The 12,302-nt window shown below is 48.1% G+C and overlaps 1 protein-coding gene across 1 annotated transcript in view; it reads right to left on the bottom strand.

Moving 5' to 3' along the window:
* The window catches only part of VTCN1 (V-set domain containing T cell activation inhibitor 1), a 72,921-nt gene extending 62,154 nt beyond the window's left edge, over nt 1–10,767 (bottom strand). Inside the window, exon 1 of the mRNA XM_040230943.1 lies at nt 10,667–10,767. Within this exon, the coding sequence (XP_040086877.1) occupies nt 10,667–10,698 (32 nt within the window). The 5' untranslated portion in view covers nt 10,699–10,767. The remainder of the gene's footprint in view (nt 1–10,666) is intronic.
* Between the last annotated feature and the right edge of the window lie 1,535 nt (nt 10,768–12,302).

Raw genomic sequence — 12,302 nt, 5'->3', positions numbered from 1 at the left:
CCCTGGATCAGGAAGAGCCTCTGGACAAGGAAATGGGTAACATGCTCCAGTATTCTTGCCTGAGAAATCCCGTGGACAGAGGAGCCTGGCAGGCTATGTATAGCCCATAGGGTCACAAAGAGTTAGACACAGCTGAGTGACTGAGCACGCACAGGCAGCTGTCGGTGCCAAGGAGCTCCTCTGTCCAGGTCTGCAGGCCTGTGGGAGGCTTTCGGGGCATCCCCAGGGCTTGGCAGGGAACACTTCTAAGTAAGGGACATTCGGAAGTCTCGCTTCCTCTCCCGGTCCCACTCTGACTCTAGGCAGGAAGCCATATGCAAGCCCACCCCCAGCACCCCCTGGATGCCATCCTGGAGGATATGGTATGAGTAATTGCCAGGAGGCAGAGCTCCTCCACAGGGAAGTGTCCACAGAGCGGGCCCCTCGTCAAAGGTGGCTGTGGCAGGGGATTCAGACTCGGATAGCTCTTGCTGAGTTGCCATGACCATATGTTAAGGTCTTTGGACAAAGACCCCCTGACCTACAGCCATCAGGATAACATCACAGCTTTCCCATCAACTGACTTCTCTCTTAGCTGTGAAGAGAGTCACCAAGACTTGGATCCTCATCAAAAAAAGTAGAGACCGAGGAAGAGGATAGGATGCTGCTTCCTTGGACAGGTCAACTTCTTGACTGAAATAATTCCTCTTTCACATCTATCCTGCCGTGGGGCTTTCCACCAGGACCTGTCTGGAAACCTAACCCCAGGCTTCAAGGCTTCCAGTCCAGGCTCCTCCAGGGTCTGAAAGCTCCCTCCCACAGGGCACTTGGTAGTACACAGCTTAACCTTCCCTTGTCTCATAGGACTTTATCCTGACCCTGAAGTTCTAAAGGGTAATTGTCTCCACAATTTTATATTCTGTTCCTGAACCCCAAGGCTTTTTGGCAAAGAGTACAGTCAATCATAAAATGCATAAAATGAGTGAAAGGCTTTCTCCTCATTCCAGAGGTGGGTTCCCTGGAGGCAGAGTGTGGTGGTTTTGAGTTGTGTAGGCAGCAGAGGAGAGCAGCTACCACCAGGCCAGGCATAGAGAGGCAGAGGACAACCCTAGGAGGTGGGACCAGTGTCTCTCGGGGAGAGGGAGAAGGTAGCATCGTGGAAAGCGCAGAACAAAGTATTTCAAGAAGGAGGTCATGAGACATTGTGTGTTGAATACTGATGTGAAGACGAGATCAGATCAGAGAAGCTGACATTAGATTTGGCAATGTGGAGGTCACTAGAGACATTGACAGTAACAATGTCTCAGCACAGTGGGGCCAGAACCCCAATGGAGTGAGTTGAGGAGAGACTAGTAATAGAACCCATGGTTTACACTCTCTGCCAAGTGCTCTACAGGCATCAACTCAGAAATTTCTCACAATCTTACAGTGCAGATTCTAACGTCATGCCTATTTTACAAGTGAGCACCTCATGCCCATAAATGATAGAGAACCTGCCCAGGGCCACACAGTTGGAAAGTGGTGGAGCTGGGATTGCATCCCAGCCTCCCGGGCCAGGGTCCAGTCTGGGAGCCACCCCCTGACACTGCCTCTATAACACCTGCAAATCATAAGATCACTAACTTTGAGCATCTTTCAACAAGTTTTCTGTGAAGGGAAAAGAGAGGGGATGGGAGTTGGAAAGATCATAGGGCTGACTCTCAGGACTTTTCTCTTAAGCTAGAAACCCTGATGTGCAGGTGGCATGCTGACATGGATACTGCAGGAGCAGAGGAGAAGTGAAGGTGCTGGCCAGATGAGGAGAGAGGAGACAGATCCAGGCAGGAGAGGCGTCGCCCTTTACTTGGAGCTGGGCTCATCCTCTGGTGCCAGCAGGGGAGGAAGAGAGAAAGGGTGCAGATGAGTGCGGCAGGCAGCTGGAGAAGAGAAAAGGTGGAGGAGTCAGAAGTCTGATGGGTCCCATTTTCCTGGTAAACGATAAAGCAAGATCATCATCTGAGACTGGGGATGGAGGGCCAGGTGGAGGAGGCTTGCAGGAGGCCTGAGGGGAGGAGAGAGGCATGAAATGGCCTTTTGGGAGGTGAGGAGCGAGGAGAACGCAATGAACAGCCAAGACAGCAAGCAAAAAGAGACAATTCAATACCCCGGCACTTTACGGATGCTCTGTTTCTCCAATCTTTCATGCTTTTTCTTCTATGAAATTTCTCATTCTAAATCTGCAGAGAAAGAAAGAGAGGAAACTGCTGGCCCTTGCTCCCATTACTGCTGTGCTGGGAGTGGCAGGAATACATTTGAAAGTGCTGTGATAGTAAATCTGAAACACTCCAGGCAGAGGGCTGGGGACTATGGAAAGCCAGCATAAAGAGAAATATAGCCTGGCTTTCTTACCTGCAGCACCCCACCCCTGTCAAGAAACCATACTGACTGTGGAGCGAGAGTGCCCACCCCCGGCAGCCAAGCGCTTTCCTGAATCTCACAGAGCAAGGATAGAGAAGAAGGTATCTCAAGTCCACTGAAATCCCAGAAGAATCTGGACACAGAGGACCCTTAGGCCGAGCTGCTACTTTAGGACTGGTTATTTCTCTGCCTCCCTCTGAGCCCCTTTGTTATTCTGTAAAAACAATAAGAGGGGATCACTGAATAAGGTCTAACACACACAGCACCGTCTACTACCTATGAGCAAGGTGCTGCTCTGAGCTCTTTTTATGGATCAACTCCTTTAGTCTTCACAACAACTGAGGTTGATACGATTATCAACTCCAATTTTCTGAGGGAGTGAAGACACAGAGAGGTTAAGTAACTGACTTGGGGCCACTCACCTAGAGGAAAGCTGGAATATGAACACAGGTAAGGCTAACTCTAGCACCAACATTATTTCCACTTCTTCCTACGTCAAAGGTAATTATGGGTGAAGCTTTGGTCTCTTAGATCCTTGATATTTGAGTAGATTGTGGTCAGTTGGGATCTAACAGTTTTTAGCTAGGGTCATGGGGCAATACGGAATCATTGAAAGAGCATCGTTCTACCCATTTTTAACTGCACGACCTTAAGGCAAGTTGCCAGTTTAATTTTATTATCCCAGCAATAAAATGAGGGGGTGTTCGACTTTCTAAATTTTCAGGCTCTGAAAGGATATAATTTTTACCGAGTTTCAACCACTTCTTACTCCTGCACTCGCTCATCTACAGTAGCCACCTGGAAGAACGCAGACCCCAGGCTGATAAATCACAGGCCCCAGGCTGATAAGTCACAGGCCCCAGGCTATTCTGGGCCCAGCACCCTCCTCGGCTGGTTGAGAACTCTAGCGCCCTGGTGGTCTCTGGTCTCTGAGGAGTTTTGCGGGTGATGAGCTGAGTTCTGCTTCTAGTGGCAGGAGATGAGGCAGAACTGATTACAAAGATAATTTTCTAATCAAAGTCAGTATAGAGGTCTAGGTAGGAACTTGTTGGTTCTGCCATTGGCTGACCAGGGGCACATTGTGCATTCATCTTAATTCAACATTTGCATCTTTGAAATGGAGAGAATTAGGAGTATGGGGTGGTTTAGTTAATTAACCATTATCTGGTGCTTGGTCATAGCTCTGGAGCTCCAGCAGCCCAATGAAGGCTGTGGCTCAATCCCTGAGCAGTGCCTCGTGGGAAGATTTAGACACTGAACTTGTACACACAAGGACCTTCCAGACTCACCTCAGCTACCTTAATACTTAATACTGGCAGAGCCAGACAGTCATTCTAAACCCTGGCCATCCTCAGGTTTGCAGAAGAATTGTCTCAGACTCATAGATAACAGAAGTAGGGTAGACTTTTTTTTTCAAAACAAGAAGCTGAATATTCCCAGAGTGTTGCTAGAGTGACCTGTAGGTTCTATTATCAGCCCATTTCATAGGTAGGTAAATTGAGGCCCACAGAACTCAAGGTGGCACACAGATTTGAACTCAGCCAGTGTGATTCCAGAGCCTAGAGGGGTAGCTGTGGCACTCAACTGCCTCCCTACAACAAGAGACAAGACAAAGGCCAGGCCTTTGAGAAGCCAACCCCACAGAGGGAAGGAAATGGGCTCAGGAACAGACATTTATCAACACGGCCAACCACGAACATATAAGGAACAATTCATTGCAACTATTAAGGCCTGGGAAAGCCAACTCTGGAAGATGGTGAAGGACAGGGAAGCCTGGCGTGCTACAGTCCATGGGGTTGTAAAGAGTTGGACATGACTGAGTGACTGAACAGCAACAAGAATAGTTCAGGAAGACTTCACAGTGGCTGTGGCACTGAGCTGAATGCTGAAAGAAAGGGGGAGCCTCGTAGCAGGTGGAGATGGGGAGAAAACCTACATCTGGTGTGGGTGGGAACACAGGAACCTCCTGTTTAAACCTTCAATGTGACGTTCATCTCTTTTTCCAACTCTCTATTTGGCTCAAGAGGATGGGCCTTCAGGGCCCCCAAGTCTCAGGTTTTTTAGGCTCAGAGGGTCTGAAACTTGGACCCCTCTTTTCATATCTTGATGGGTTTCAAGTGTCATCATGGCCTGTGACGAGATCCTCCCCAGTCCAGGCCTTGGTAAGATTTTCTCAGTAGGTTAACTTGTTATGTTGCCAAGTACTACTTTGTCTGGCCATTAAAGTCTGGTATGTCTGAGCCAGCCACCAGCTTGAAAACTTGTGGGGAATGGGGAACCAAGCTTTTGGAACAAAGCTCCCTGAGCCTCCTTGTTCTAGCCTCCCTCATTCTCGGTTTCTTCCACTTTCGTCTGGGAGAAAGACCTGTCTTTGACGTGTCCTCCTTCCTTTGACTTGTCTTCACCAATCCCATTGAGGCTGGTGATTTTCCCCGATCTTAGATGCTTCAAAGAACTCCCTTCAGATAGAAGAGACAGGGAGAAGCAAAGAAGGAAGAGAGGGCAGGAAGAAGAGAAGGAAGGGATGGGGGAGAGGAGGGAAGAAGGGGAGCAGAAGGACAATTTGAAATCCATGCTAACTGGGCCTCACTTGGACTTCAGCTTGCGTCTCTGCTTTCTGGAAGGAGAGCAATCAGATGCTAGAGCTATTTGATCTTCTCCGTTCACTGCTCATGCTCAATGCACCCACGAAAATAGACTCAAAGGATCCTTGCCTCTTTCTGGTCTCATTTGGACTCAGGAGCTACTTGACAGTGTGTCCTCCTCATTTTCTGTGCAAAGCCACATGAGTTCTGCTAAATGCTACCTAGGCCATAGTCTTGTCTGGATTGGATCTTCCGACCAGCACCAGGCCTATGTGACACCCCCACCAGCCCTGGGTGCTCCATGAAACTGCTCTGTTGACATCCACGAGACCCTCAATCCTGGTCTTTACCCTGCCTCTCCCACCGTTTGCTCCCAGCTCTTTCTGACTCACCTTCCTCTGCCCTCCCTTAAACATGGGTGCTCTTCAGCTTCCCATGCCCAGCCCCTGGCTCCTATCCTTCTATGGGCTTTCTTTAGAAGACATTCCAAGTGACTACTCCTTGCCTCCTACTTTTGAATCTCACACTGACATCTCCTGTCTTGGCTTCTCCCAGTTTCAGCCTCAAGGCTTCCACTGTCCACTGAGCATCACCACCTAAGGTTCCCAGGGGAACCTTAAATTCTACACGTGCCAAAGTTAACTAATTCTCATCTCTTGTCTCTGTTTCCCACCTCACTGTACCTAATCCAAGAACACGGGGGGTCATTCCAGGCTCCAACCTTCTCATCCATTCCTATTCTGTACCATCCTCCATTCATTTACCAAACACCACCAATTTTAAGTCCTAAATGTATCTTGACTAGGTTTCCTTTCTCTGGACCTCAGTTACCATTCTCAATTTCAGGTCCTTGTCTTCCTTACTTATTTCCCTACCAATCTGTCCTCATATTCATCCTCTACACTGCTTCTGGAATAACCTGCCTAAGATGAAAAACACCAAGTTTCCCCTGCTAGAGACCTATGATGGCTCCTCATCACCCACACCAAATTCCTAGCTGAGTCTGCTAGATGAAGGCCCAGCATGACCTGACTCAGCCTCTCCAGCCTTGTCTCAGCACTCCCTGTCTCAAACTTCAGGCTCTGTTGATGATACAGAGTAGCTTATAGCTTTCCACCACCTCACACTGCTTCATGAGCTTTAGTCTATCATCCTATCCTATCCTGTCTGGCGCTATTCCCTCTGCCTAGAGGGCCCTTCCCATCCTTCTTCACCTGGATCATGCTAATCAATCCTCAACACTTAGCCCAGCCATCACCTGGCTCAGGAAACCTCTAAATTCTTAAGTTAGGGAAGTGCTCCGGTTTCATTCTGCTCTATTGTCTCATGGCTTATCAACAGAAGGTTGTAATTGTCTGTTTGGGAATCTTCCCCATTAACCTAAAATCTTTTCAGTGTTTTAACTGCCCTTGACCTAGTGCCTCATGCAGTGCCTGGCACATAGTAGGTGCTCTCTTAATACTTTCAACTGAATGTAAGCCCTTTAGAGAAGGGATCACTACTTCTCCATCCTTGGATTCCTAAGGGGAGTGCATGTGTGCTCAATCGTGTCTGACTCTTTGTGACTCCATGGACTGTAGCCCACCAGGCTCCTCTGTCCATGAAATCTTCCAAGCAAAAATATTGGAGCAGGTTAACATTTCCTACTCCAGGGGATCTTCCTGACCCAGGGATTGAACCTGAACTCCTACATATCTCCTGCATTGCAGGCAGATTCTTTACTGTTGAGCCACCAGGGAAGACCCTCCATGGGTTGCTGCTGCTGCTGCTGCTAAGTCACTTCAGTCGTGTCCGACTCTGTGCGACCCCATGGACTGCAGCCCACCAGGCTCCTCTGTCCATGGGATTTTCCAGGCAAGAGTACTGGAGTGGGGTTCCATTGCCTTCTCTGCCATGGGTTGAACTTATGGTCAATTAATCTGCAACAAAGAGCCAAGAATATACAATGGAGAAAAGACAATCTCTTCAATAAGTGGTGCTGGAAAAACTGGACAGCTACATGTCAGAGAATGAAATTAGAACATTCTCTAATACCATACACAAAAATAAACTTAAAATGAATTAAAAGACCTAAATGTAAGACCAAATACTATACAACTTCTAGAGGAAAATATAGGCAGAACAGCTTTTGAAATACATTACAGCAATATTTTTTTTAGATCTGTGTCCTAAAGCAAAGGAAATAAAAGCAAAAGTAAACAAATGGGACCTAAATAAATTTAAAAGCTTTTGCATAGCAAAGGAAACCATCGGCAAAATTTAAAGACAGTCTACTGGAGAATTGGAGAAAATATTTGCAAATGATATGATGGGTAAGGGATTACTATCTAACATATATAAACAGCTCATACAATTCAACATCAAAAAAACAGGCAACCCAATTGAAAAATAGGCAGAACTAAACAGACAGTTCTCCAAAGAAGATATACAGATGGCCAATAGGCACATAAAAAGATGATCAACATCACTAATTATTAGAGAAATGCAAATCAAAACCACAAAGAGGTACCACTTCACACTGGTCAGAATGGCCATTTTTAATAAGTCTACACATAACAAGTACTAGAGAGGACATGGAGAAAAGGGAACCCTCCTACATTGTTGGTGGAAATGTAAATTGGTGAAACCACCATGGGAAACACTATGGAGGTTCCTCAAGAAACTAAAAATAAAGTAGCTGTATGATTGAGCAATCCACTCCTAGGCGTATCTGGACAAAACTGTAATTCAAAAAGATTCATGCACCCCTGTGTTCATAGCAGCACTATTCACAATAGCCAAGACATGGAAACAACCGAAATGTCCATCTATAGATGAACGGATAAAGAAGAGGTGGTGTTGAGATACAATGGAACACTACTCAGCAATGAGAAAGAATGGCACTTTTGCCATATGCAGGAACAAGGACAGACTTATAGGACATTATGCCAAGTGAAATAAGTCAGACAGAGAAAAACAAATACTGTATGATACCACTTATGTGTGGAATCCAAAAAATACAATGAACTAGTGAATAAAACGGAGAGTCAGACTCACAGATCTAGAGAACAAACTAGTGGTTACCAATAGAGAGAGGGTATGGAGGAAGGGAAATAGAGGGGTCGGATACTAAGAGGTGCAAACTATTATGTACAAAATGAATAAACCACAAGGGTATATTGTACCACACGGAGAATATATGCAATATTTTATAGTAACTATAAATTGAGTATGAGTGTGTGTGTGTGTGTGTGTGTGTGTGTATATAAGTCGCTCAGTCATGTTAGATTCTTTGCAACCCCATGGACTGTAGCCTGCCAGGCTCCTCTGTCCATGGGATTCTCCAGGCAAGAATATTGGAGTGGGTTGCCATTCTTTTCTCCAGGGAATCTTCCTGACTCAGGGTCTGAACCGGGATCTCCCACACTGTGGGCAGAGTCTTTACCATTTGAGCTACCAGGAAAGCTCATAAATGATCTTTAAAAATTGTGAGTCACCATATTGTGCATCTGTAGCATGTAATATTGTACATGGATCATACTTTACTTTAAAAAAGCTGAAACAAAATGTTCCTTGGGTGAGGTCTGCTCCCACTGACGACCGTGAAGGGAAAGGGAGAAGAGGATTCTGACCACAGAGCTTCTAAATGTACCGTGGAGGCCAGGCCCAGTAGAGCCTGCACACCAGCATTCCATCCCCCTGCATCCTGAGCAGGAGTTTTGAAGGTAGTAAGCTCTCTGGTAATTATTTAAGGAAATAATCCACTGAGTCCACAGAGGATGGCAGATCCTCTCATGAACTCTCCCATACCACCAACCTCAGTAAAGGTGTGAGTATGAATTAAGGAAATTATGGCAAAGAAAGAGGCTTGTTAGGGCAGAGCCCTCCAGACCCCTGCTCCCCACCCAGCCTGCCATCAACCATCTTCCCAGGGGCCTCTTTGCACAAAGATTTGGCCACACTCCGCTCCTGGCTCCTCACTGCTTCTGCACAAAGAACTCCCAAGGCATGCTGGGGTCAACAAGAGGAGCCTCTGTGGATTCCAGTGGGTCTCTGAAGGGTGGGATCTGCATTTTGAACACCCACCTCCTGCTAATCCTCCTGAAAAACCAGTCAGGCTGGTTGTAATGTATTATTAGAAAGCCCACACATCCTTCCTGGGAACAACAGACCCACTTGTTGCATGAAGAGTGTTTCATCGGAAGCAAGGAAGAGGGGGGCGGTGGGGGGGGAAGGGGGGCACCGGGGAGGGAGTGGAGTCAAGGGTGACACTGGGGACAGAACTTGGATTTCGGAGTTGGGTAGGGTGGATTCCAACGCTGCCCTGCCCCTTCCAGGCTGTGTGGCCTTGAGAACGTGACTTAACCCCTCTGAGGTGATCATGAACCCTCACAGGCTGTGGTGAGGATTACAGGAGGCCACTGTGAGGCACCTCACCCAGGGTACAGAGAAAGAAGGTGCTGGCAAAACGCTAGGTCCTCTGACGTAGGTGCTTCTTGGGACATCCTCACTGGGCAGAAAAATCCAAATGGAAGGGAGCAGGGTGTCCTTGCAGACACAGGAAGGGGAACACCACCCTGAGCGCCCCCAGCCCCTGACTCAGGACTGGTGGCTTCAGGAGGACACCCGTGAGGGAGCTGATGTTTTAAGGAAGAGAGTTTTCTAGGCTGCCTCTAAGAGGTAACATTCTCTCAGTCTTTTCAGAAACTTCATCTGAGGTTAATCTGAGGTTAACCCTTCCTCTCTCTCTGCTTTTCCTTTCACTGGAAAAGACACAAACAACCGCTAGAACCAACATCCACCAGTCCTCTTAAACATTGTCACAAGTAGTGACCAAAGGTCAATCACTAACCGTTTCAGGAAAACTCTTCCTTCACTTTCCATCTCTTTCCTTCTGGAAAGGTAAGCAACAGCCTGATGGATAAACAGGCAACTAAAGGGAGCTCTGTGAGAGGAGCAGAAGGTAAGAGATGGGGCCTCCTTCATCTCTGGGGAGCTGGGCTCATTCTATCAATCCTCCCCTTCCATTCTCTCAGCTCTGCTGATGGACCTGCCCAACCGCAGTTTCCAGGGCCACAAGCTCCCCTTGCTGCTGTTTCTTTATGTCCTTCCCCTGTCCCATCCCAGGCCCTAGGGTGGGCTGACTTTGGCCTTCCACAAAGTTTTGTTTTCTCAGCAGCAGCAGCAGGGGTCTCCTCTCCAAGGAGCCCCCAGAAAAACTAGGGACCCCACCCTGGAGCCAGAGTGGAGGAGGGGTGTTGGTGTGAATTACTCAGCAGTACTGAGAAGTCACACACACAGAAAAGTCAAAGCATGCTCACCTCCTTCATCCGGGGGGCTTATAGAGGGTCCCCTGCACCCCAGCCATCATCAGTCATAGATTCCATCCCACCCCATCAAGCAGCCCTATGCCATCCTACTTAGCGCCCCCACAAGAGCCTTACTGTCCCAGCTGGCACCACACTCCTTGGTCTAGAGCTATCAGGTGCCAGCCCTCCCTCCATGGCAGAAAACCAATCTGACCCTGAATGGTGGCTTTGAGTGGCCGGGGTGTGATGTTAAATCCAATTCTCTTAAGCTCTTATCTGGCCAGGCTCATGCCAGCCCAATGCTGGATCAGATAAGGGTACAGTGGGGACATGTGGGATGGCCCAGCAGTCTTCAGCAGCCCCGCAAGACCTCACCCCGGTTCCCTGCACCTGTAAAGACAGAGAAGAGAGCACTACCTCCAGAAGATGACCTGCCCCAGGGAAGCCATGGCGGGGGAAGGGGCCCTTCCTGCAGGGCGCTGGGTGCTGGGGTGAGTAGAGCTGCCGCTGCCCTCCTAGTGCCGTGACTCACAGCCAGCTGGGGTGTGCTGGCCTTAAATAGTGGGTTCAGCTGGGAGTGGTCGGTGCTGCCGTGCACAGCTCAGGTATGAGGAAACAGCGCTGCTCTGCAGAAGTGCCTGCAGGCAAGAGGCTGCCCATCCCAGCCGGGGAGGGCTGGCGCACGCGGAGCCACCTTGCCAAGCCTTGACCCAGGGGAGAGAGTGGGAAGGAAAAGCTTCCCAGGCCCGCTGCTTCACACACATCTCTTCTGACTCTGCAGAGGGAGCACTCCGGAGGGAGACTGCGTCTCCACCCAAGAACAGATAGGAATGGCTCAGAGTGGCAGGTCTGTGCCAGGAAGCAGGAGGCTGGGAGCCCTTCCCGTGTGGCTGATGCTCAGACAGAGGCTGGGTCATCCCTGGTGAGATCTCTCATGGAGGGGGCTCGTGCCAAGGGACCTCAGAAGGCTGTGAGCCCAGATGACAAAGTGCAAGTCTGTCACTCAAGACGGAGTTCGCTTTGGGGGCCCTGAGACTGCACTGCTGGGTGAACAGATCCCTCAGTTAAATGGTGAGAGGTCCTGCCCCACCCCTGTCACAACTAGTTTGAGACTCCAAAACGACAGGGAATTTATGTTCCCTAGACATTATTGTTGGGTGAGTGATAGTTGCTCAGTTGCATTGGACTCTTTGTGACCCCATGGACTGTAGCCCACCAGGCTCCTCTGTCCATGGGTTTCTCCAGGCAAGCATACTGGAGTGGGTTGCCATTTCTCAAAAGAGACCAGATTTTCTAACCCACTCACCCAACAGCGACTGGAGAAAGAAATGGCAACCCACTCCATGGAACAAAATAGAAAGCCCAGAGATAAATCCACTCACCTATGAACACCTTATCTTTGACAAAGGAGGCAAGAATATACAATGGAGAAAAGACAATCTCTTTAACAAGTGGTGCTGGGAAAACCGGTCAACCACTTGTAAAAGAATGAAACTAGGGAACACTTTCTAACACCATACACAAAAAATAAACTCAAAATGGATTAAAGATCTGAACATAAGACCAGAAACTATAAAACTCCTAGAGGAGAACATAGGCAAAACACTCTCCGACATACATCACAGCAGGATCCTCTATGACCCACCTCCCAGAATATTGGAAATAAAAGCAAAAATAAACAAATGGGACCTAATTAAACTTAAAAGCTTCTGCACCACAAAGGAAACTATAAGCAAGATGAAAAGACAGCCTTCAGAACGGGAGAAAATAATAGCAAATGAAGCAACTGACAAAGAATTAATCTCAAAAATGTATAAGCAACTCCTACAGCTCAATTCCAGAAAAATAAATGACCCAATCAAAAAAATGGGCCAAAGAACTAAACAGACATTTCTCCAAAGAAGACATCAATTCAGTTCAGTTCAGTCGCTCAGTCGTGTCCGACTCTTTGCGACCCCATGAATTGCAGCACGCCAGGCCTCCCTGTCCATCACCAACTCCCTGAGTTCACTCAGACTCACATCCATCGAGTCAGTGATGTCATCCAGACATC

The sequence above is a fragment of the Oryx dammah genome, unplaced genomic scaffold, assembly GCF_014754425.2.
Source record: "Oryx dammah isolate SB20612 unplaced genomic scaffold, SCBI_Odam_1.1 HiC_scaffold_28, whole genome shotgun sequence".
Taxonomy (NCBI): domain Eukaryota; kingdom Metazoa; phylum Chordata; class Mammalia; order Artiodactyla; family Bovidae; genus Oryx; species Oryx dammah.
This window is presented reverse-complemented; position numbering and strand designations above follow the sequence as displayed.